Below are 25847 nucleotides of genomic sequence, written 5' to 3' on the forward strand. Positions count from 1 at the left end.
TGGCCCTGATAGGCCAAGGAAACAAAACAACATCACTTTGGGTAAACAATCCCCATATTGCATTCTACTTTTGCACAAACACAGGCACAGCAAATGAGATAAGCATTGTTTTTCCTTTCCCTGAGGTTCAGAGAATGTGAATCTCAGAAATATTCTTGGGAAGATTGCCTGGCTTTTCTCTGTGAGGAGAAATGTGGCTACACCAACATACAGCATTTTGATTGTCTCTTCTGTTCAAGTTATAACAAACCATTTTAGATGTTTCCAAGTGTGTGGACACATAAAATGCTCTCCCTATAATATACTTTTCATCATTAATTCATAAAAATATCTCTAATTTATCTGTAATATCTGCTAGGTATTCTTTAACAAAAACACTTCTAGAAACACAAACTCTATCACTTTCAACAATATAATCTGCTACCTGAAAAAGAAAAATGAAAGACACTGAGTGCAAATCCATAAACATGAATTAAATATGGGTGAACACTTGGAAATAGACATAGAAAACTCTTCAATTCAAGCATTGATCTTAAAAGATAGCAGATGCTTATAAAAAATTTAAAAGTCAGTATGATCTAGTAAAAGGAGTCAGTCTGTGCCACTGAGGAACAAGAACATTAAGCCTAATAGGCTGTGCTTTTCAATTTGCCCAATAAAAGGATGAGGGATACAACAGTTAATCCCCTCATTTCACTGTCCAATCTTCCTCACCACTCCCCCAAAAATATATGCAGAAGATAGAAAAAAAATTGCTCTGAAGGAAGCAGCTTTTGGTGGCACAGTTAAGCAGTATTAAGACTCTGTGCAGACAAGCTTCTGATTATTACAAGGGATTTACTGCACCAAGCATTCGAGCAAAGACGCAAAAATGAGAGGAAAGCACAGAAACAAAGGCATGAAAACAGGGCATCAGTGAGCTCAAATACTAAAAGAAAATAATTTTCCAAGAATTGTGGCTGAGTAAATCACTTCTGCCCCCCAGTTCACTTAAAGTGAGCTAGCACAAGAGGCTTCCTCCAGCGACTGCACAAGTGGATGGATAATCTATTACAACTAGAAAAAGGAAGAGAAACAACAATGCTGTGCTTTATGTACTTTGTTCTAGGCAGGGCTAAGACCAAAAGTGACCAAAACTACCCAAGAGCAGTTCCTATGAAAGCTTTAGCCCAAAAGAGAAATCCAAGTAATCAGGTAGCCCTGACCTAATTTCTGAGCTCACTAACAAGTTGGACTTTTCACCAGAATCCTAGCACAGCACACAATTCAGAACAGTTGTCATCTCTACATTTTCAGATGTTTCTGCCATTACTGAGCCTCACTCAACCCCTCTCTCCCATTTTGTAGTTGTCAGCAAGGTTCAGATGCTGGAGGAAGGCGTTGCCGAGCGGATCGAGGCGCTGCTGAGGTCAGAGAGCCCTCCTGTGCAGTTCAAACTCCTGGGGACACTACGCACACTAGCAGATGGCCAAGGTAGGCACCTGCCAGTGCTCACTGACATCAGCCCTGAGCTCCCTCCTCCCTGCCCTGCCAAACAGGCTGTGCTAGACTGCAGGCTGTGTCCTGCTAACCCAGTTCCACTCCACCTGGAGAGCTTCCAGCAGAGATTATTGCCAGAGGCTGCACGCTTTCCAGACTGCCCCAGTCAGTCTCAGAGTGGTTGAGAAATAAACCACATGGAACAAATCTGCAGCAGTCAGTGAGAACACGCAAAGGCCTAAAAAGAAGATATTTTTCACCAGAGATAGAGCAGCAAGGCATGAGTCTGATGAAAAAGAGACAGGTTTTAATGTCAAATCACAGGACAGCAAATCAATAAAGAACTAGAGAACACAAAAGGAATAAAGGGAGCTGGGGTGGAATAAGGCAGAAGAAATTAATTTCTACCAGTCTTTCTATATATGTTGCCAGTTTTATCTTGCTCATGTGGCTCAAATGTTGAATTTATTTTCATGTTAATGTATTAGATTATCTACTTGTACTTCACTCAGTTTAACACAGAGGGGGTTATGCAAAAGTAACTATAATCTTTCTGTGCACATCATTGTGCATATTTCTCAAAATGCAATGTTGGAATTACATTAAGATATACTTCAATATCTTAATTAATCCTTAGGCTTACTTAGCTCTTACCAGACAGTGACACAAAACAAGTGTGCAGTTTGGTATGGTCTTTCCCATTGCCAGAGCAGCTGCTCTAGAGCACTAATCAGTTCTGATTCCTTGATATGCAGGAATAACATAAGTTAAAACTAGAATAGTTAGAATAGACCATTTTGTGATGGGAAGTGATAACTGACATAGGACAATTACAGACATACTTCATTAGTTATAAGGAAGAGGATAAAACCTCACACTGCTAGATTCCACGCTGCACTCCATTGCACTACTGCAGACACCACTTAATACGAGAATTATTTTCATCATTTATCAAATTAACATGAATGATAGAAAATTTCGATTTAGTCCTTGTATTAATTTGCACTACTTCCAGTCCAGTGAAAAGCTGCTCTCACTTACATTTCACTGTGATAGGAAATGAACATTGCAAGACACATAGAAACCTAGCATCTTCTTGTTCTGAGGCTTTGAAGAAGTCATTGTAAGGTCATTTCTCCAAAATTATATCTCAATTGTGACAAGGCATTTAACATTTAAAATTGAGACGTCACAGTAACATAGATCTAAATTATCAAACACTAAATTATATTTTTAAATTTTATTTACCAGCCCTAATACAAAGTCAGAATTTGGCACAAGGTACAACTTCTGAATCTGAAACAAATTAATTATCAAAATGCAAAGTAGAATAAAATATGTAGGAGATTCAATGTTTATCCATTCCCACCTATGAACACACAATTCTCCCACTTTTAATTACCTTCTATTCTGTTTACCCATGAGCTAACATTGCCTTTAATTAACTCAGCCTGAAACTCTTATGAACACATATCTACTAAGAAGTCCACACTAAATTAGTTAATTGCCTTATCTAGGATAAATTCATTACTCTGACTATCAGCAGGCATGCTGAGGCTTACAGACTAGAAGAGGCAGGTTTCTTCCTAACCACAGAAAACTGCAGGCAGATCTGTCAGCTTCATTACTCTAAAGAGATGTTAACTCCTGCTTCTTCCACCATTCGGCTTCAGAGGAGCAGAATAATTTGTGCACTTCAGTAGCCAAAGGACTTTCAGCACAACTGAAAGTTCAACCTTATAAAATGACAAATTTTAATAAATTCTAAGTTAAAAGGTCTTCCTGTTAAGAGTAACTAACTGGAGTTTATCTCAAAGAGCTCTACTGCCTGTCAAACTGAGTAATGAACCTGCCTCTGCCACAAATGTCTTAAACTGGTTCCATCCTCCAGCCTCTTACTTCACCTTCCTGTACTAAGCTGGATTACTGTGATCTCTGCAGACTAACAAGGAACATCTGACTAGAAACAAGAGTCTTGTGTTACAGGAGACAACATGCAGGTGGCCCTGCAATGCCCAGTAACTCTTGTCTCAAAACCAAGTATGCCAGCTAGGCTACCAGCTCCCACATTCCTTGTGGGATTTTGAAATGTGGATTGTTCCTTAGCATACTGGACAAATCAAAAAGCAAGTGTGTGTACTTCCCCATCTCCCTCCCCCCAAAACAGACAGAGCATGGGCTGACTTACAGCTTCTGGAAAATATCCAGAGCCATCATGGGTTTACTGACACTGACCTTCTGGTGCATGCTCCATCTGATTCTTCCAGCCTGTCTCAAAAGAAATGCAGTGCACGGAGAAAGGGACAGGTAAAGGAACAGGAGCAGGGTGATGCCTCTATCAAACCTATCCCTTCTGTTACAGATGTTCAGATAATTAGAGTTCCACTTCCTAGGACAAGTTATCTAGTGAGGTTTTTTCAAATGTCAACCACAGACACTAGTATTTCTAGCAAGTCTTGAGACAGGATTCCTGAAACGCAGGGAAATGCAAATTAAAAGGCTATTCCACAGTAAGGGGAATTTCTGATAATGCCTTATACATGGTTCAACACACAGTCTTAAGACTCAGGTCATCCAATTACTGACATGCTGCCATTCTGTACTAAGCCTTGGCTTCCCACACTACCAACAGTAATGAATTATCACTGAAACAGCATGAACAGGCTCCTCAGAGCCCACACTTACATTTGTGCAGGGCTCAAAGCGCAAGTGCCAAAAGCCAAGTGGGAAAGGAATGGGCCTCCTGAAGTATCAAAACAGAATATTTGTTTTCAAAGACAGAAAGCTGCTTATTCTAAGTCCTACTTCAGCAGCCCCTTTAAAATGATAGATCTATTGACGCAGCTTATTTTGTCCTTCCCCTGCATGATTCCTTTGGAAAATATTTCCAAGATCTTTTAAAAGCAGCTCAGTCCTTCAATTAGAGTTCTTGAAGGCTGCTGAGCACAGGTCCACTGCCCCAGTTACTCTACACTGGCGTTCCTGTGGCAGACAGACTGAGGGCTCTGATTTTGAATGCCTCTTGGTGATGCTCTTCTCCCCAGCGGATGCAGCTGAACTCCTGGGGCAGGACCCGCTGCTGCTCGACCGGCTGGTGCAGTGGTGCAGCGGCAGCGACCACAGCGGCATCTGCGGGGAGGCCAACCGGCTGCTGGCATCCATCCTGCACCACAACAGATCCCAGGTACCAGAACCCTGCTCTGACACGTTTCTACCTCACCCTTCAAGTGCTCTTAAAGCTTGTAGGCAGAGCTAGGGATTAAACAGCAGCCCTATAATGAAAGCCAGGAAGGTTCACAGTGAGAACCTCTCCGTTCTGCCTCAATACCAGTAAGGGGGAGACCCAAGCACTCCATAAGCACAGACACCTCACAGAATGAGCACCATGGTCACTGACTGTCACTTGTCAACACTGACCCTGCTCCAGTAAGGCTTGACAAATGGTAATGAGCAGGTAAAGTTTTCTATGGTCATAAATACATGGCGATATTTCAAATTAAAATGGTAAAAGTAACCCAGAGCTGTCCTAAATGTCAGTCCTCAGGAAAATCCAAAGAGCCCATTTATCCATGATGGATGAATCTGGCATGATCTTTACGTGCTGGCATTTTCAAACAGGCTTCTTTTTTGCAAATTGTGCTATTACACACAAGCATCCCAGCCATGCTTTACTATGAGGTAGTGACTAAAAAAGTAGATACTCTCTGCACAGGCTTTGATAAAGCAAAACTAATCCTTGCTAGTTTGATGGCTTGAAATGGAAGAGTGGAATAAGGACAAATTGAAATGAGACAGAATATATATTTATCTTACAGATAGACATCTATAGTTAATTCTAAGTATTGATATTCCAGGTATATTAGACCAGCTCTAAGCAGACATGTATGATCAGTGCCAAAAGCAATGTTGTCCCTAGCCTTTGAATATTGTCAGTTTGCACTGCAGCAAACAGAACTTCCCTCTATTCAGAAGCTGAAGGGTGCAATCTCATTTCCCTCTTCATTCTACTCCGCTCCTATATTAGATTTCCATCTGCTTTACCTTTGCTTTCACAGGAAGTGGTCAAAGCCATCCAGGCAGCACAAGGAGTGAAGCATCTGGTTTCCATGACAACAAGTGAACAAGCTGCCCTGCAGAATGAGGCTCTGAAAGCCTTGGCAATAGCATCTGCCATTGATTTAGGTATTTTTCCCCTAAAATCTGTGCAAGATCCTTAATTATTAAGAAATACTGTCATGCTGTTAATTCTAGGTAACATGTACGAAAAAGCACATTTCTTGTCTAGATTTAGCTCTTCAGCATGAAATAAAGGTTGTCACCATTCGGATCATAAAATCAATAGGCTTTGGGGATGGCCTGAAGGATTTTTTACATTTAGGATAGAGTCAAATTATCATGCTGTGTGGACAGGCACTATTTGAGTAGCATAATATGATGCTAGAAACCTATAAAAAAAAAGGGGAAAGTGAAGGTGATGAAGATTAAAAAAGATGATAAAGGCCAAATGAAGGACAAATAATATACTCAAATGGACAATGAAGACTAAGTAGCAGAAATAATCTTCAAACAGACATGAGGAAAGCAGATGCATAAATAAAAAGACATTGCAGAAGCTGCAAATAAAACAAGTGAAAAAATGGTAAAGATTCAAACTACTTTTCCTGAGCTAATTTTCAGAGTTAGGTACAAATGTTTTCAGGCTTTTCCTGTATAACTTGAAAATAGGTCTGAATTTATTACAATAAAGAGGCACCACAGAAACCTATGTACCTAAAAAGGTAAACTGAAAAGAAAAATAAACTTAAAATTTGCAATTTTCTTTACCAACACATAAGACTGAAGAGCCCATTTTAGTGCTTGTCTATCATTAAAACTCTCAAACTCATTTAGGCAACCTTTCTAGCACTGAACATTGCAGGTTTTAATTTACTGCAAGGTTAATTATATACAGTCAATAGTAGACTGTTCCTGTCTTCAAGAATAAGGCCAGTAAAGAAATTCTGTACAGAAAGGAGCACAGAAATTCTTCAGTGCAGAAGAGAGATGCTCAAGACATTCCTGTATAGCCAGTTTGAAATGAAGCCAGTGCAGAACTTTCTTTAAAAAAGGAAACATTCACTTTATAGTTTCTTTTCAGATAACAGCTCAGGGTTGCCATTTCTTTGTTTATTTTTCAGATACTCTTGAAGAATCTTTTAAAGAATCACAGCTAGTTCAGAGCTTACACAAACTTCTACGAGATGACAACACAAGTCCTGAGGTGAAATACAATTCAATGGGCCTTTTGTGCAGACTTCTTAATTCAGGTAACCTCATTTTACGTTGTCTGTGACAGAAGGGTGAATATTTGTGAAGAAGACAAGTGGGTTTTGTTACCAAAATATGCTGCCTGCACTGCTCTAGTGAATGAGAAAAGGATATTAGAGGTTCATTCTGTATTGATCACCAAAAATCAGAGTCAAGTAGTCTCCTTCTCTGTGAAAAGCTCATTAAACCATTAGTTGAAGAAAATAAAAAAGAGAGGAAGGCTTCATTCCTCTCAGTGGCATAACCAAGTCTCAAAATAGCAAAACTACTCCTGGAGTAAAAGCATCTTTGTCCAACTTCACCATGCACAAATACCTGGCAGACCCAGAGCATTTCTGTGTCCAAAGAGTCTGTACCATGCTCATAGGCAGGCAGACATTTGCTCTGCACGTGCTGTGAGCAAACCAGAAGCTGAGATAAAGCAGCCATTTTAGCAAAGCTGCCTTCACACAGAGACTTTGAGTAAAGCATCTGAAGGGCACCATTTCAGTTTCACTCCATGGTCAGGGAAAACTTCAAATGCTTCCAGCAGGATGGGACTATCCCAGATGTGTAGCACTAAACGAAAACACATCACCTTGAAACCAAGAATCCAAAAATCTTGTAGCAGTTTCTCACATCTTAACACAAAAATTACACAAATTCAAAATAATAATTTTACTTGGGCAAGGATGGATCACAAGGTGAGCTGCCTTTTAAATCCTGTATTGATAGACAAGCTGGATTTTGCAGTATTCTCTATTTTATCCCTGTAGCCATACAGATATTGGAATAAGGATAATGAACTTGCAGCTTTCAGTGCTACTATGAAGTATTGACATAACAGATACAATCTATAGGACTTTTTCCTAGAGATGTATATACTTAGCATTTTAGAGACTAACTGTAAGGCTAAGAGCTGAGTCTAACTAATACGGAATGGTAGCAAAAAGCAGACAGGCAAAAAAGTGCCAGAAATTGTCCTGTATTAGAATTTCAAAATCTCCTTTTATATTCTAATTAGTTCTTAGATTTCAAGTAAAAAGAAAAAACCTTAATCTGGCCAATACTTCTAATGGCTGAAAGGGTATCTACTGAAACAAATGTTTTAATTGAAGCAGCTTATTACAAACAGCAAGTAGTACTCCAAACTTTTATCTTACGATTGTTGGGAGCCACTATGCCATGGCAGGTAACTAAAAGTCATCATTCCATCTCCCATTCAGGTGATCTGAGACAAGAAATAGAAGAGGACAAGATCAAAGACACCCTCGAGCAGCTCTGCAGTCACAGCAATGCAGATGTGGTCAAGGGAGCCATCACAACATTACAGGTTCTGAGAGGAGACACACCCCACTAATGTCCCTTCTCCCACAAGGCAAGGCAGCTCTGCAACCCTTGCATTTGTCATGCTGCTGCAGAACCAGCACTGCTGAAGCCCAGGTGCAGCTCCTGCTTTGAAAGCTGTGTATAAAAACCTCCTCATTAGCACATCTCTTTGGCCTGATACTTGCACCACTGCTGCTCCTCACTGAGCCACTAACACACAGCAGCAGGAAAAAGTCCTGTCAAGCAAATGGGGTTAAGAAAAATCACAGGACAAACATCAGGCAATTACCACTTGTTATACATTTTTCAGTGGCTTGGTCTTGTGAGATTAGGATACACACTTGCAATTTTTCTTGTATCAATGGGACTATAAAATAATTATATAAAAGCCTTAAGCTTTTATCATGCAACCTGAAACATGAATTAGATTAAAGCTGTAGCTTAAACAATGCAAAGGGATAACTGGCACAAATTCAACATCTGCACATTGTGAATGACACTGTGAGCCCAACTGTTAGGTGGACATGTCTAAACCAAAACTGTGTTTAAGTTACCTCTCCCTCCAATCTCCAATTGTAAAGCCCATCTCTGAAACTGTACCTGCTGCTGTCACAAGTTATATTCCTAAATACTTCAGGCTACAGTCCTGTCCTGACTTCAGAGTTGCACCTACTGGAATGAGACTCTGCAGAAGCAAAGTTTACAAGAAACCAGAGTCAGTGAACACACAGTGCTTGGACAAGCCAGTCAGAAATTACAAGTGGGCGGGGGTGAGGATGTAGAGGCAGCCAGCATTCCACTACCACCCATAAGAGAACCTGGGTTTAACCTTAGATAATGGAAAAAAAGAAATGTAGTAAAACAAATGTCTCTGAACCTTTCTGTGGAATCCTTTTGTGTTTAAAAAGGTCACTAGATGAGAAGGTAACAGATTTATTCCACAACTTGTTCTTATGGGAAATTTTTGAAGCAGTTGAAGGTACATTGCAGTCATGCTGCCCAAACCTAAAAGATCAAATTCAAAACAATGAAGTGGTAGAGACTGAAAAGCTTGGGAGCAATTACTTTTTTTTTTAGCCAGCAGAAAAGCTATTGGGAAAAAATAAACAAGCACTGATCTTCAGAAACCTATTATAAAGCAGACTGTATTTAGAAGTCAACAAGGCTTCATGTTCTCAGTTTGAGAACAACTGGCTTGTGTCTGCAAACAAACACGACAACTTTGTTCCTGCAAAAGCTTTTCCACTTGCAAAACCCAGTAGCACTACTTAGCCCATGACACTCATCACCAAATATCACTCTCAGGAGTGGCCTTGAGAAAGGGAATTTCATAAAACCACCCAAGAGAAGTGACACTTGTTGAGTAACACATAAGCAAGTTTTGATCACATAATAGGAGAAAAGAAAAACAGCACTGTTAACTTTTTTTGATGTCCAGAGATTGAATAGTTAACTCTACACCATTCTGCAGCTCTTCACTTGTTCATGGCTTTCCATTAAAAATGCAGAGAAAAACATCAGTCTCATCTATTATTCAACAACTTGAACTGAAAAGAAAAAATATAAATAATTAGTTTCAGCAAAATACAAAAATAAGCACCCCTGGACTTCCACCATTTCTGGATTACCCACAAACTGCAGCCTCAGCAGCCAGTCTAAACCTTCAAGAGTGAAGTATTAGTGACTGTAAGCAACAAATCTCAGGAATCAAACTCCAGGAGTAGAAAATATTGAATTTTATTTAATCAAATTTAAGGCTTGAGAAAAAAATATATTGAAAGTCACTCAGAAAAGCCATCTCAGAAGAGGAGACAAGAGCTCCCCTCCCAGTGGCTGAACAATGTTCAAGCTGCATGACAATGCACAGGCAGTAAGGGGAAGAAAGAGGGGAGGATGGGATGGGGATATAAAACCCAAGGCAATTCTACACAAATCAATGGCCACATCGAGCTCCATGGACTGGGAGCACACGTCTGTCCACATGGCACTGCATGAGCTCACCAAAGCTAAAGATCTCTTGGGAAGAAACATTCAGGCTTCCACAAGGCAACTCAAGGTCCTTTGGTCACTGCACTTTTTTCAGTGCTTATATTCATCCTCCTCTTCATGTACAGGGAAACTGGGTCCAAATGCAGTTATATCAATAACACCAGAGGCAGCTGCACTGTCAAACACACTGACACATACATACATTGCTTAACGGAAATACATTGTGCTCATTTCTGAGAAGTAAAAGATATCACATTGAAGTTTGCTTCTCTTAGTCCAGTTCTTCAAGTCTGGCCTCTTTTGACATCTTCATGAAAAACCTTGGTTCCACTGTAGTGTTGGTGAACTTGTTCCAAATGCACCTGCTGAAATCTCAACATCCACAATGTATCAGACCTCTCCTTGAGATCACTGAATTAATTTTCCTTTGAGGCTTCAGAGGCAGGCTCACACCCAGCTGCTTTTGCTGACAAGACTTTTTTTAGACCATAACCTAAATCTTTAGCCATGAAGTCACTGCAGGTCCACAGAGAAGGCGCTAAATAAAACTAAGCAGAATGTGTTCCCATTACAAGTCTGAAATTACACCAGCCACCTATGGGTGTACTTCAGCACACAGAGGGGCAAAACAACCTAGAGCCCCAGGATTTAAAAAAATTACACTGAATAAGCACAGAGAAGTTGATCCACAGTGGCAAAAAAGACAACTCACTCCATGAATTTAAAGGTCCTCAAATAAGTTGAGCTTCTCTCAAATTCAGTTCCAAATAACTGAAACATTGATACAAAGGCTGGTGTTAATATGGCCAAAGCCATCAAGACTGAACTGTGGAAATACAATACTTCAGTTAAATTCTGGTTTACATACAAACAGTGCTTCAAAAAAAAAAAAACAAGTATTAATTAGTCTTCAGGTAACCTGGCAAGATTTGCAGACCCTGGAATCCTGACCTGTAATGCTGCTCTTGTCAGCAGCTAGTTTCAGTGCATGAGCTCCACAGCCATCTTTGACTCCAGAATGATTTTCACCAAATCGCTGGAATTCCTTCCTAGCATTAGGAGCTGGCTGTGTCAGAAACTGGCAAAGGGAAATGAACTCCCTAGCTGGTGTTTTCAATGACTAAAAACTTCCAGATAGGAATCTGCCTCCTCCAGTTTTACATACATCAGATTATCACACACAACCTTAACCAAGTAAATTGGCTGATGAGGTGTTACAAAGTTTCAAGCACCAGAATTTAAAGCACAGTTTGCTGGCCACTGCTCTGCTGCTTACCAAGTTGTAAATTGTAGCACAATCACACAATTTTGGCTGCTCCTCGTGGATCAGATTCAACAAACAGGTAACACAGACCTCAAATTCACGGCTTTACAGAAGAAATGCCTCTTGCTCTCCCCTCAGTGATCTACTGCTATCGTTTCCTTGTTGTATACCAAATTTCAAAAGTCACAGTGTACTTCCAGCCATTTCACTTTCAGGTCTTCAGACGAGTTAATAGCAGACTATTCTCTGCTACTGTAAGGAAATCAGCCATGCTTAGACAAGCTTCCTTTTCCTGTTGTGTCTCAATCACTGGCCAGAAAAAGAACTATGAAAGCTGAAGTACACATGAGCACTGTGTGAAGTGCTTCAAGATTACAAGCTAGAAGGATGTCTGGACAATCCACCAGACAAAGATTCTTACTGTTGATCAACTTTTGCCAGTGAAATGTTTGTTAATACATGCATAATAGAAAAAAGAATATATTTAAAAGCTTGGCTTCCAAAGAAAGCCATATACTTTAGAAAGACAAGTATTAAATCCTTCAGGCACACTACATATAGTAAAATATCATTATAAAAATAGATACTTTTCTAAAATTTACACTGTGTTAGGCACTGTAAGTGAACCTACTCTCCCTGAAAACCCTGGTGTCACTGGAAGCAGTAAATGATGTTAGTTATATGGCCCACAGTAAGACTGACAGCTACTTCCAAAAACACTTCGGCCACAGACTTTCACCTTACAGCTAAGGATACAACACCAAAGTCTTACAGAAGAGACTGGAACTCCTACTGACCTACAGATCCATCCACAACCCCCACAAAGGGAGGACTGGAAGAAGAGTTTACTTTTCTCTTGATTAAAATGAAAACCCTGACACATAAGAAGGACTAGTTCAGCTTCATGTAGAAAATGACTGAAGAAATTATTCTGCTTCACTGCATTTTGATTCACACTTGAACCATGAACCAGGCAGAACTGATGGCTCAATAGCTTTATACAAGACTTTAAAATTCAACAACTTTATAATATTTTGCTAAATCTGTACTTCCCTATTTAAAAACATATTCCAGTAAGGATTAACACTGAATTTGTAAAGTCTTTCATCAGTCCTGGTAGTGGCACTTCAGACTTGTGAAGATCAACATAGCAGTTGTGACAGAAACTAGAGGAATAACAAAAGCCATCAACAGCTAGCACAGCATGCTTGCTACCTACTGAAACAAGCTGCATTCTGAAGTGTATGCAGGCAGCACTTTTTAAAGCTGTTACTGATCATTGAAAGGATAAGCATTTTTAAAGAGGTTTTTCTTCTATAAATAAAGAATATTTACATTTTTCTCAGACAGGAAACAGCATCAGGGTTTACACCCTCTTGCCTGAAATGGAGATTTCTAAGATTTAATGCTACAGATAGTCAGATTTTTCCCATCCTGGGAGCTGGCTTGCATTTTTCAGAATAGCGTGGGATTTGCACAACCTGAAATCAACTAAAGATCTAGACATTTTGTGACTGTTTTTCCCAATTTCCAATTATGGTTGCTGGATATGTTGCCAAAAATGTCTGGATAAGTCTACTGGAGAGATTAACATGATTGCAAGGTTCTGAAGAAATCAGCATGTGACATTTGACAAGATTACATTTTAAGACAGAAGACAGGAGTGAAGACAGAACAATCTCCTTAGCAATCCTTCAAGGAGAGGGTTTACAGCAGTTTCATGGCTCCTTCCTACAGTCTTCAAAATCTGCTCTGCCAATGTCTTGGGAAATTCCATTTCTTCCTCAGAGACCAACACTGGTGCACTGAGTTGTCTTGCCAGAAAAAAGGTAGACAGCAGGTGTTTGGTGATTGCTTTTTGTAACAGCTTCTAACAAAAAGCATGAGCAGGGAAAAAAAAAATCCACATAAGGCTTTTAATAACAGGAGTATTTCATGGTCTGTGCATTTCTTCTGCCTTGGTGTCCAATCATCATCTTAACATACACTGTCTTGCAACGTGGGTCTGCTTTCATATTCAGAAGGCATTACTTGCCTTTACAGCTTCAATATCAGAAATCAATGTCCTGGCTAGGAAAATCCCAAAAATCTAAAAAGATAAAAAATACACCATTTGTGAGATAAAACACTTGTAATGCACCTCTGCAAGATGTTTGTTGGCAGGTTCAGATATTTCATAGCCGAGATCATCCATCAAAGCATAGCTATTACTAAAAGATTAAGGTAACTGAATCCTGCAGGTAATAAAACTCAAGAGAAAGATGCTTTTATGTAAAACTTCAGCAGCCTTCAAAATAATAAGTTTTCAGATGCCTTAGAGCCAGAACAAATTCACTTAACCCAGTCTGAGTGTCATAAAACACCCATGGTTACCTACTGCTAAAGCTACAGAGCAGACATTTGCATTTGTTCCACAACTTTGAATAACAACCTAGTCAGTTTTTAGATCAATTTTTTTAAATAGAGACAGAATGTACAATTACCTGTACTAAAATGAAATTCTTGTCACAGAGAAAAGAGTAGTCCCAGATTATTCAGAGACATTTTAAATTTGAAATTTTAACATTCATGTCAGTTCTCAGGGAAATCTTCCTTTGCAAACTGAGGATAAACTTGTAACTCAGCAAATTTCCTAAAACATTCTTAGCAACAATATAAAACAAGAGTGAAGTTTGGGAAAGCCAAAAGATTTCATTTAAATGTAGTCAGGTTATGTCTAATTCTCAGTCCCACAATGAATAGCTTAATGCACAAGAAAGACCCAACTGGAAAATACAAATAACTGAAAGTGGTTTCACAGAGCCTTGGGACATGAATAGAGAACAGCATTGTCAAGTTATTGTCAATCAACACACTGCCAAAAGATCAAACTGTGTCTTGACCATCTTCCTAGCAAGAGGTGCTGTTCTTAGCACAGCATTTCTCAATCCCATGGAAACCTTATCACCAGGTGGTGATAAAAACATATCAAACCCTAAGCTACAGAGGGCAGTATTACCAGGGCTGGAGGAAGATCTTTTGCTAGCACTCAAGTGTTGTCAATTACCTGGAAAATCCTTTCTGTAGCAGAATTTAAAGTTTATTGCTTCCCATTGAAGTGAAGGAATTTCATAGCCTAGAAATTAATGCAGTGCAAACAACTGCCACAATGAAAGCAGCATCCACCTTGAAAGCAGCAACATAAGATGCTTTACTGAGAACTTCTGCTCCCTCTCTGATGTATGAAGCACTGATGAGGAAATAGAAGTGTCCATCTTCCATCTGGTCCTGCTAACATCACATTTGCTACCTGTTCACCTATTTCCCTGCTCTTACATTCCCAACCATTTTGAGCAGCATGCTACAACCACTTCAGGTCAGCCACCGCAGGTTACCCACAGCGGGCTGAGGTAACCTCAGCACAAAGGACAAGGCTGTATCTTAGTTCAGGTTTGTGATAGAAGGCTGGAGCTCAGATCTACTGGAGCAGACAGCAAATACCCCTTCCTTAATGACACTGAAACACGGGGAAAATTTTATAAAATAATTGTATATTACGTATGACCATATTAATATTACAATATATATCCCAATCATCACACACTATTATTACTGCACTGTATTTTTATTATAACCTTCACTGCTTTGTGCAACAGGTGTTTTCACACTAACTCCCCTCTACTATAATAGGTGTTTCTGCCATCCTCTTAACAAACCTAAGAAATCCACATTCAAAATATTTATTTTACCTCTGTCCATAATTACTTTTACCTTCAGCAGGTCTTTATCTGCAAACATGATGATTTTCCAAAGAATCATAACAATAACAACTAACCTGGAGCAGTGAGATAGCTATGAAGACACCTGCAACAATGTAGATATTTCGGGGTAACCAAGCTTCAAGTGCATGGATACATCCTTTGACAAAAATCTGATCATCCCATTGACTTTTGCTCTAATGGTAGAAAGGAAGAATAAGAATATTACTTTTCTGCTCAAGTTTACTATAAGATAATCACATGATCTAGCTAGGCTAATGTTTTGTCACTTTTGCTGTAAAGTTTTTAACCACACTTCAAAAATACACGTGTGAATCAGGCAATGTCAGACATTGATATTTGCATCTTCCTTGTTAGAAACACAGTAGAATTAGCAGACGATAGATGGTCAAGTTAGCAAAAAACAGATAAGCAGATTCAGACTGTTACAACTGGTAATTGAAATGCACACTTGAAATCCAAGTCCTATCCCTTCTTGAAACCCCTTCCCCTCACCTGTTCCCAATTTGTTTTCTCTCCCCTTCCACAGTAGAAGGTTACTTTAAACAAAGGACAATGTCTACCCTGCTCTACCTGTAGTATGATGCAGCACAGTTATTAGCTCCTAGAATTTTGAGCTGACACATTTATCTGCAATCCCACCGGTTTTAGTCTTGTCTATGCAGGCACAGAACATGACACACATCCCTTACCTTCTTTCTGATATCATAGCCACACTGTGTATTCACAACTTTTTGCTGCAAAGCAAAAGAGATTTCAAATAAATCAATTTACTTGTGCTCACTCCTGTTCACAGTAAGTTTTTCTATCTTTTATAGACATAAATCAATTGTCAGAGCCAAACATTTTTAAAAGCATTTTTAGCAAGAACAAGCAAAGCCCAAGCAGAACAGAAGAAAACTAATGACAAAGCAAAGGTGTGTACCACAGATGATGATATCAGATGATATCCTGCACCAGAAATCTCAGCTGCTTCTATCACTTAGCATTCAACTAGCAACGTTTTAACATGAAAACTGCACTGCCAGCACACAGGTGAGACATGTGCATTTACAAAACTGATAGTAAGTTTTATTGAAATAATAATAGAATCTCACGTTAAACAGACTTAAGCATCCTTCTGCCTCCTTAAATATAGCACCAGCAACAGAGAAATGTGCAGTTGAACAGTACTGCTCTGAACTAAGCTAGACAATAATTACTGGGGAATCTGAATATGGCCCTGACAAAGGCTCTCCTCAGCCGATTTCCAATACAATCAGAAGCTTATCTGGTATTAAATATAACTTAGCAATGGCTCTCTCAGCACAAGGATTGCTGGATGGATTTTAAGCTCTAAGTATTCCCAGTGATACCATAGAGCACTATAAGTTAGCCCCTACCTCCACATTTTGGCATCTACTGCAAGGCTTAAAAGTTTCACAAAGTTTAGTAAAACAAGTTAACCAAGAAGCACCTAAGCCTTGCCAAAACCAAGGACTGACTCAGAAGCTTTAAACTTCACACATGAGTACTCCACTAATTACTGACAAAGTAGCAAATGGAGTTACTCCTGCCTGTCTGGCAAAGGGGTGGTGAAACATTAATTCCATTTGGGGTAAACACACTCTTAGAGGTCTCAGCTCTTTACAAGACTGAAAAAGGCCGGGGATCCAAGGAAACAACACACTGGGAATAAAAAAGAAGCCAGCCACCAGTGCTTCAAATCCAAACCATACCAAAAGGGCTTGAATTCCTGGTGACAACACATTTTCAGTTAACAGGTCGCCACATTTGGACTCTAAAAAGAATGCAATAGAAACACAAAAAAAACCGTTTGTCTGCACTAAAGTAATTTTTGGTCATTTAGGACACCTCAAAGCCCTTCAACACCTTATTCAGGAAGTACTTCCTGTGATAACTTGACAATCTCAGGGCAACAACAAAGCCAGGAAACAACTTACAGCAGGATCAGGTATACAACAGGAAAAAGGAACTCCGCACTTCTCACGACTTTTGCTTTCACTCTTGCAGTCAAAGTAGATGTTGAAATCCCAGTCTTCTGGACCTTGGGCACCACAGCAATGGTTCTGCAGCAGATAAACACATTCCAGAAGCTTGTTCAGTGGATAAATTATCTCTAAAATACCTCCAAACAGTGTTTGCTTACAAATTTTCACCATCCCTAAGTCAGTGCAGAATCAATGTCAACAGCAAAATGAATAGACGTGAAATCAAAGCAATACATCTGGAATATTGCTCCTGGAAACAGGTGCCAACATGTCAAGAAAAATCATAAAAATAATCACTTTAGATGCAATTGTCATACAATCAGTTCCATAGCAAAATTTTTTAAGAGAAAGCTTTTTCTTAGGGAGCAAGGGAAAGGGGAGGGGAGCAAGTGACAAAGGTGAAAGTCAGATGCATCCCTGAGAGAGCTTCCACAGCAGACATCAGAACAAGCCTGGATCGCATGGTACCTTCCCTCCCTGCTGCTTTCAATATAGAAGGAAGGAAACCAGCACATCTGTAACACAGTACTATTAGCTACAAATTATTATAATTCTATTTAAAAAAAAGAAAAACTTTAAAATCTATATTCTCCTAGAAGGCATCAAAGAAGTAACAGGACATGAACTTACGATTCTCTGTAGTGAATCAATGATGTTCTGGAGGTCAATGTCATCTCGGTAGGATTTAATGTTATTCTCAAAGAATTCTTTTACCCTGTCCCTCACCCAGTCCTGGAACAGGAAGGCCATAACTGCTACTGCCAGCTCCAACAGGAATATAAACACAATTGTTCCACAGAACTGTAAAAAACAAAAGTCCTAAATTAGAAAATAGTAATTCATTTTGAATGCATCCCTATACCACCAGAAACAGACACAGAATTGGGTTCCAATTTTGATCCAGTACAGACACTGAGCACAGTGAGTATACAAGGTAAAGAAACCCCAAGAGGCAGAGTTATCCTTTTCTTTTTGTCACCTGAACTTGACAGTAAAAAGACCATCAGACAGTCATTATTCAGAGAACCCAAAACAATAATAAATGAGAATTGGTAAAACACAGGGCTAAAGAAGTCTTGATTACCTCTTGGATTGTTTCTAATTTTATGATTTTTTTTTCAATTTTTTGTCTAGCTTAGCTGTTTTCAGCTCTAAAGCAAAGAAGAAGCCTCAGTATAAAAAGAACCATTTAAGAAATTTTACATCACTCTCTGAAGTCCCAAAGTTTTGCCAACATGTACAAGAAACTTTAAAGTGTTTAAGGGATTTTGTTCCACTATATTATACTCTCTCAGTGATTCCTAACTGACTAAGCATGTTCCATAACAACACAATGTCAGATTGATATACTTACTATAACATCACTGCAGAGCAGAACAAATTAAAAAAGGCAGGGAAGAACATGTTCCACAAAGAGGAGAATAGATAAACTGGAACCACCCTGCTTTCAATGCCATTACTCAGAGGTTTATCAAGGCAGGAAGTTTATCATATATTTTGCCACAAACCAAATTCTATCATTAATTATCTGTGTTTACTCCCAGTTATTCATTATTTGCAGCTTTCACACATACAACAATTCCCTCATGTAATGATGTTACTTACAAACTTCAGCAGGCAGATGTTTTCTCTCAGTGCTCCCACACAACCAGCAAATCCCAAAGTAAACATCACTATGCCCACCACCAAGACAAGCACCACTGGGTCCAGACCGTGAAGACCAGTCACCTTTGTCAGATCAGACAATACACCCTGCAAGCAAAAGCCAGAACAGAATGTGACCACTGTAAGCATCTCATTCACTCAGCATTCCTTCTGGATGATTTCCACATGATTCCCAACGAACTGGTTGCAAACCCTTGAACTTTCCAACAGTGACACCAACAAAAATGTCTTGTTGTGAAATGGCCATTGACATTATCAGTTCTCTTCACCCCAGTGGAGGAAGATTTAAGGTAATAGCTAGCAATACTTTTAGTAAGTCAGTTTCTTGGGCTACATCCTCCTACATCTACTTGCCAAACAAAATTCCACAAGATGGTGCCAAAAGCTCAATTCTATCACTGACTGTTCATTTAGTTTCAAGGTAAAAGAATTAATGTTTTATATCAACTTGAAATGCATCAATCACAAGGGCACTCCAATATCATGGCCTAAAAAATATATGAAGAAAACTTTTCCAATCCTAATGTTTAAGTGGGAGAAAGGGAAAGACATTCTAAGGACAAAGCACCTCATGGATAACATTTGAAAGAAGGAAATTTTTTTTTGTTTTCAAGGGAAGCATATTTTTCCTCTCTTTTGGTTACAGTCCTTCTAGTGCCAGAGAGTCTTAGTAGCGCTCCTCCAAACTCTTTCAGAAATATAACAGTATAGCCTAAATGCTCCCCTTTGACCCCTGATATTCTTACACCAAAAGCAGTTATCTGTTCTCTGTATTTGCAATTTGCCTAACATAGAAGCAACATTTTCTTTTTTGTTAACTATCCAGAAACCACCTATCTTGACTATAATCTTTGCTATGAAGTCTGTGTGCTTAGATTGCTAAATCTATGTGAACACAATGCTAACACAGTGAAAACCTTCCTTTTACTTTCTAGATTAGGTTTAAAAAAGATATTACACCAGCTACCATTAAAATTCTATCAAATACACAGGATTAGAAATAGCAGGATTCTCAGGGTATGTGGAAGAACAAGATGGAACCTGCAGAAGACAGAAGGGACAAACAACAAACTCTTCATGAGAATGATTTGTAGGGACACCCAGGCAGCCCTACAGTAGTCTGAGTGTTCATCATACAACCATCAACAATACACAGAACATTTTAGTAAGGAAATATTTTCACTTTTGAAACAAAGAAATAACAAAAAATCATCACATGCTCACTATTTTTTTTTCTTTATAGAGTATATTCTCAAGCTAACCATGTTTAGTGTAAGAGAAAAATACCAGAGACACTTGGAATAGGCTGCTGAATTCTTTCAATAAAATGCAAATTAACATCTTTCTACCAGGTATACATTCTAGAATAAAGTGCAAAGGATATACATCCCAAGATAAGACCTTGGAAAAATCTCTATCACTTCTTATTCAACTGCTTACTTAACAAAATAAAATCTACAGCATTAGAAGAAAATGTGTCCTTGGAAGAACTCCATCAGCTGAGGATATTGATTAACAGTACTGCAGTGTTCCACAAGACTCTATCTTCTTTCATAGCATGTTCCTTAACAGATTCTGTCAGAGCTGTTAATTTGGCAACAGAAAGACAGAGTTGTTTATATCAAAACTGGCTGATGGGATGAAAAGGAAAAAAAATAATTAAACTGAAGGACTCAGAATTGCCTTGCAACAGCTGGTGACTAACAGCTGAAACAGGCTATTACAAAATGGTCCTAGTTTGTTGATAATGTTTTACCAGTCACACACTTTCATTTTTAAAAACTGTTACACCTAACAGCTTCCAAACTTGGTCTTGGAAATTCCAACAAAAACTGTTTTCCTGATAAGAGGGCTCAGTGTTATTCATCTTGTTTCTACCAACACTTTACAATAATTCACTCTTTGTGACTTTTGCAGTATCTGTTGTTTGACAGATACTGACTCTTAAAATTTTATGGAAGTTAACTTTTATGTGCCTGTTCAGAATAACCAAAGTCAGTTACAAAATCATAAGGATAGGCAAATTAGATACACCAGTTAGAGAGACTGGATCTTAATCAAACAACAGGAGTCACAATGGTAACACTCTCCCATGTAGTATTTTCAACACTTCCCACAAATCAGCAGTCTCATTTCAGTATATTACCAGCCAAAAGAGAAGCACAGGATTTATACCCAGAGAAAAGACTGCTGAGGAATTAATCTGTACTCCTAATGCACAAAGAAGAGAGACAAAGTCAGAGAAATGAAATGGACCTAATGTACTTCATGTTGTGGTAAGAGACAGGATGTTCAGAACTCTTCCACCACCTGTAGTTTATCTTTGGGTTTACCACTGCAGCTCAGTTTCTGCAAAGTTTTTCTCTTACTTCCCATCTATTGTTCACCAAGATGCTTATCTGTGAAATACAGGCACGATTGGCTGAAGAATGGCACTGCTCTGAAAGACTGAAAACAGCACAGAACTGACATAAAACAAACCAACAGATTTCATGAACCATTCAGAAGTTCAAAAGCACAGGAAAGGCTTTGAAGCATTTATTTGCAAGATAGCACAGAGAACAGAAAGAACTCAGGAAAAGTTCAAAAAAGAAAGACAGAAAGAGTCTGCCTTTGCCTTTTAGTCCCTTCAGTGTACCATAAAGTCAATTTGGCAAATGGAGACATTAGTCTCCAGCCACACTGATCCCATGTGCTTGTATAAAAAAAAACAGAAGAATGAACATTACAGAACATAAATTCAAGGCAAGTTTAACATCCTCCTTAAAGGGTTGGAAACAAAATTCTTTTGTAACAACAAAATAGGAGGCAAATGCATTTGTGTGTCAAGATAGGTTTTCATATAGCAATGACAGCACTAATCTAGTTATGAGAATGTGTGCAAGCACACGGGGAGCAGGGAGGAGGAGAATAAATACCTCAGAATTAAAAGTACCGTAAAACTCACTTCCAAAAAGCAGAGGACTCAGAACCCCTCTGCATGTAGACAGCTGCTGTTTGGAACCACTTCAATCAAGGAAAAGTGAACATATGATGGTAATTGAAGTCTTACTAGTTTGTGGCACAACTAAACAGGGAGGGCACCTGCCTTCCACTCCTGCCTGAGATGCAGATCAGTGAATCTGGTAATGGTCACTTTCTCTTAGTGCTTGGATTCATTAAACTCATATTTTTACAGCCATTCAGTGGGGGAACCATTCATTGCCATACCTGTATCATTCTGTTCTCTCGCAACAGGAGAACTAATGTGTGTAACATGTGCTACACATGTGTTTAACTTCCTTCAGCTGAGGAAGTCTCTTAGCTACAAGAAACCTTTGCTAAAAATAAGAGTTATTCAGCTACATCATGTTCCCCAGTGTTGTTCCTCTACATGGGAACAATCACTTAAGCACTCCTTGGGGAATAAAGTGGAGAAAAGACGGCCAACAGATAGGGAGCATCTTTCTCAAGTATTTCAAAGATACACATTTAGATTTAGTGGTGCTTTTTAACATATAAGGACAGCTCATAGCCCTCACAAATATTTGTTTGTAATGAAAGGAAGTGAGTGGAGAAATACAGATTTTAGAAAACATGCTTTTGAAAGAGAACCTGTTCATAAAGGCTAAATTCTCCCCAGCATCCTGCTCTTACAAGTTCATAAGAAAGCTCTGAATGACAAGGGTCACAGCTTAAATCCTGATCAAGGACAAGAAGTAAATTCCAACTAAACTCAGTTTAGATTATTATATATATATGCTCCTGAGTTCAGATGCTACATTTAACTTCTGCTGCTTCCTGAGGAAGTAGTTTTACTGGAGCAGGAGGAGGCAGCCACTGAAATAAGACCAGTCATCTCTTATCCTTACCTTTTCACTCCATGCCCACAGACCAGCTGCAAGGAAGGCCACTCCAGCTAGCTAAAGTTAAAAACAAAAATTAGATGTAATAATTAACGACATTATCAAAAAACTTAGCTAGTAGCACTACTGCTCAAATAAAACAAATACTGCCTCTAATTTGAGACAACAGTAATGGGATCTTACTCCCTATGAGACCATCTCTTATAAAAATATTTGAAGGGCATTTATTCCACAACATTTATACATTTTATAAATTACTTTTTTAAAAGTATTTTATTATGATTCTTCATGATTACTGGAGAAGCACATTACTCAAGAAGAAGAGACACTTAACAGACAGCCCCACAGAGCAGCATGCAAATGGGAGTAACCCTTATCCCAAGGACGTGCTATAAAGTGTCTGCCTGCTCACTAATGAAGATGTCAGAATATTTAATGCATTTTGAGGTTGTTCCCTATTTAGTCACTTAATAGTCACCAATATTATGGCTATGACAGTAGCCATGCCTGCTCCTTGTGACTTCAGTGCCAAGGCTCTCTATATTAGCCTCTCCTCTGATTGGATACAGGTTGTCTTCTGAACCCTTACTTTGTTTAAGCCCATGTGAATCAAGCTGGATTCATGGTCCATTTTATTACCTTCCATAAGCACCAAATCTAACAATAAACCCACCACTAATTCATATGCTTGTATAATAAATACTGCTGAATTATAGTCCCTCAAAAAAAGCAAGAGTTACTTGTTCTAATATTTTATTCCCTTTCTTCAATGCTCAGGCAACTTGTTTTTAATATCCAATTTCAACAATCAAACTAAAATGACCTCTTATAATTTTCTTGTCTATGCAGGAATTATTATATGCCATAATCTGGATTAAGCAACCAAAACCACCACTGACACATGGAGCTAGAACTAAACAAAGCAGTACTAAATTAATTGCCAGAAGCAATAGCACAATGAGTACTTACCTTGGACTCTGAATCAGCTAAGAACATCTAAAGTGATCATTTGGATCAAAACAACTTGAAAAATACTATCAAAAACCACATCAATATAAACAGAATATTGACCCAGATCAACCCTAGATCTTAACCCAGTGATGTTCAGATCAAAAAAAAGCAGGGGAAATAGTCAGTAATCAAACTCGTATGTCATTAAGTTGCACCGTGCATGTAATTGATGCATCCTTCATCCTTTTCACTCCAAATGCTCCAGGAATGCAGGGAGACAGATGAAGACAGCTGGTATAATTTGCAGTAATCAAGGTAAATTATACAGACAGCTGGATCTTTGGAAATTTTTTCTACAGAAAACAAGGTGGAAAAAAATTACTGGGAAGAACATCTTCCACTCTCTGTATACAAATTAAGGGTACTAGAATACTAATATTGTGCTATTGAATTTATACATAGGGTGACCTCTTCAGACTGTCTGCCTTCTTATAATTACCTCCTTAATTAAATTTTAACGAATTTTTGATTAAGTGGATTTTTCACTAGCATGCATTATTTTCACCTTTGAACATGAACTTTGCTCTCATGTTTTTATAAAACATTCAGTTTCAAGAAAATATACTACTTTTGCAAATTTATTTCCATAAGCATATGTGCGAACTAGCTACAAGTAAAATAGAGTTTATCAGAAGAAAAATAAACTTAGTCTCATTAAAACAATGTGGATAAATCTAAACTTAATTCAGCTAAGACAAACAACTCAAAAATTTCACTAGAAGCAACCAAACCAGATACATTAAAAAATACTTTTGCAGAAATCTAGTAAAGTATGAGGTACTTGCAGAAGAAACAAAGCCATCAGCATTGACAGGTGCAATGACCAAAACAAGCAATCTGCAACAATGTAAAATAGTAGTGAAATGAAAAATGAAAATAAATCCTTTTGTTTCAAAGACTATGCCTAAGATACTTTAAAGTATCTCACTGAAAACCATTGTAAAAGCAGACCATGCTGATCAAACTAGCTCAGGAGCTGGTGTGATTGGGCATGCCCAGAGTTCTACAGGAAAATCCCCTCTCTAACACCCAAGGGATGGCTGCAAGGCAGGCGGGGAACTGATCCTGCCTAAACTAAAGGCCAGGCTTTAACCTCCTCCAGCGCACTGAGATAAGTGGCTGAGTGAATGGGACAAGAGGCAGCTGAGAAGCAAGGAAAACCAAAACTGTTCCCAGGGTGAGAGTAGGCTAGTCAGCTATTTCAAAAAGCACAGCATTTTGCAATCTGCCTTTCACCAGAATCTGAACAACATGTAAACAAGAACAAACTGGATTTCCCAATTCACTGCTGCGCTGCAGAGCCCTTCAAGACATTTAGTCCATGAAAGATTTGATGGAAACATACACAAAGCAGCTCAATTGTGCCCAGAAACTGAAACACTATTTACCAGCATTCGCTTATTTCCTGCTTTAGAACTGATAAATCAACTTTTTAAACATATTGCATCAAACTGTAGGCACTGCTCAGATGTACAATACTGATGTCAACTCAGCGACACTGTGCCCAAATCATCACTTTTAAGCATCACCCATTTACCCATTCCCAATCACACTTTGAATTCCTATGATTCCTACGACTGTGCTGCCAGAATCACACTACCAGCTAAACAAACAAGGCTAATCTGTTTCTCAGATGCAGGCAGCTCTTGCAACACAAAGTGATTGTGGGTCAGTCTGTCCCTAGGTCTGATGAGCAGCAATAGGAATTGCATGCAGTTTTTGTGTATTGTCACAGAGAATCCATTTCCCACTCCCTGGATAATCCTATTTTACACTGCAGCTCCACCCATGCTAGAGCAATCAGCAGCCTGCAGCCCTTCCTTCCTATCCTTTACTCTTCAGAGACTCTTCCTCTCAGGGCCAGGAAACCACCTGCTGGTGCATTCTCTCCTCTTCCTGGCACAGCACTGCTGTTACAGAAGTTCCTGGAAAACAACATACGTTGGAAAAGCCAAGAAAATCTTATGCTAACCTGGGTCTTCTCTTATTTTTCAAAGAGACAAACTCAGAATTCTTTTCCAGACCTGAAGAGAATTTTTGACATTCCTCACCACGTGCAGGGCAAAATGCCAAATCTCCTATAGGATGAGTGACAAGTTCTGGTTTTGCCTCCAATAACACTTAAGAGTCACACACAGCTACTGACCTTTAGAAGATAAACCCAGGTGATGGTAGCTAAAAGCTATTTTACCCTCCCCTCTAATTTCATGTGAGAGACAGTGAGCTCATA

At 38.9% G+C, this 25847-nt stretch overlaps 2 protein-coding genes across 2 annotated transcripts in view; one reads left to right on the forward strand and one right to left on the reverse strand.

Moving 5' to 3' along the window:
- LOC131561393 (rap1 GTPase-GDP dissociation stimulator 1-like) overlaps positions 1-8125 on the forward strand; it is a 30606-nt gene extending 22481 nt beyond the window's left edge. The window contains exons 9-13 of the mRNA XM_058810677.1: positions 1348-1473; positions 4524-4663; positions 5535-5661; positions 6657-6785; positions 7992-8125. Coding sequence (XP_058666660.1) covers positions 1348-1473; positions 4524-4663; positions 5535-5661; positions 6657-6785; positions 7992-8125 — 656 coding nt within the window. The remainder of the gene's footprint in view (positions 1-1347; positions 1474-4523; positions 4664-5534; positions 5662-6656; positions 6786-7991) is intronic.
- Positions 8126-9807: 1682 nt separating this feature from the next.
- TSPAN14 (tetraspanin 14) overlaps positions 9808-25847 on the reverse strand; it is a 32872-nt gene continuing 16832 nt past the window's right edge. The window contains exons 3-9 of the mRNA XM_058810079.1: positions 22613-22663; positions 18702-18848; positions 17727-17897; positions 17049-17174; positions 15798-15842; positions 15162-15281; positions 9808-13436 (exon numbers count right to left, since the gene is read on the reverse strand). Of these exons, the coding sequence (XP_058666062.1) occupies positions 13365-13436; positions 15162-15281; positions 15798-15842; positions 17049-17174; positions 17727-17897; positions 18702-18848; positions 22613-22663 (732 nt within the window). The 3' untranslated portion in view covers positions 9808-13364. The remainder of the gene's footprint in view (positions 13437-15161; positions 15282-15797; positions 15843-17048; positions 17175-17726; positions 17898-18701; positions 18849-22612; positions 22664-25847) is intronic.

This window comes from Ammospiza caudacuta, chromosome 9 (assembly GCF_027887145.1).
Source record: "Ammospiza caudacuta isolate bAmmCau1 chromosome 9, bAmmCau1.pri, whole genome shotgun sequence".
NCBI lineage: Eukaryota > Metazoa > Chordata > Aves > Passeriformes > Passerellidae > Ammospiza > Ammospiza caudacuta.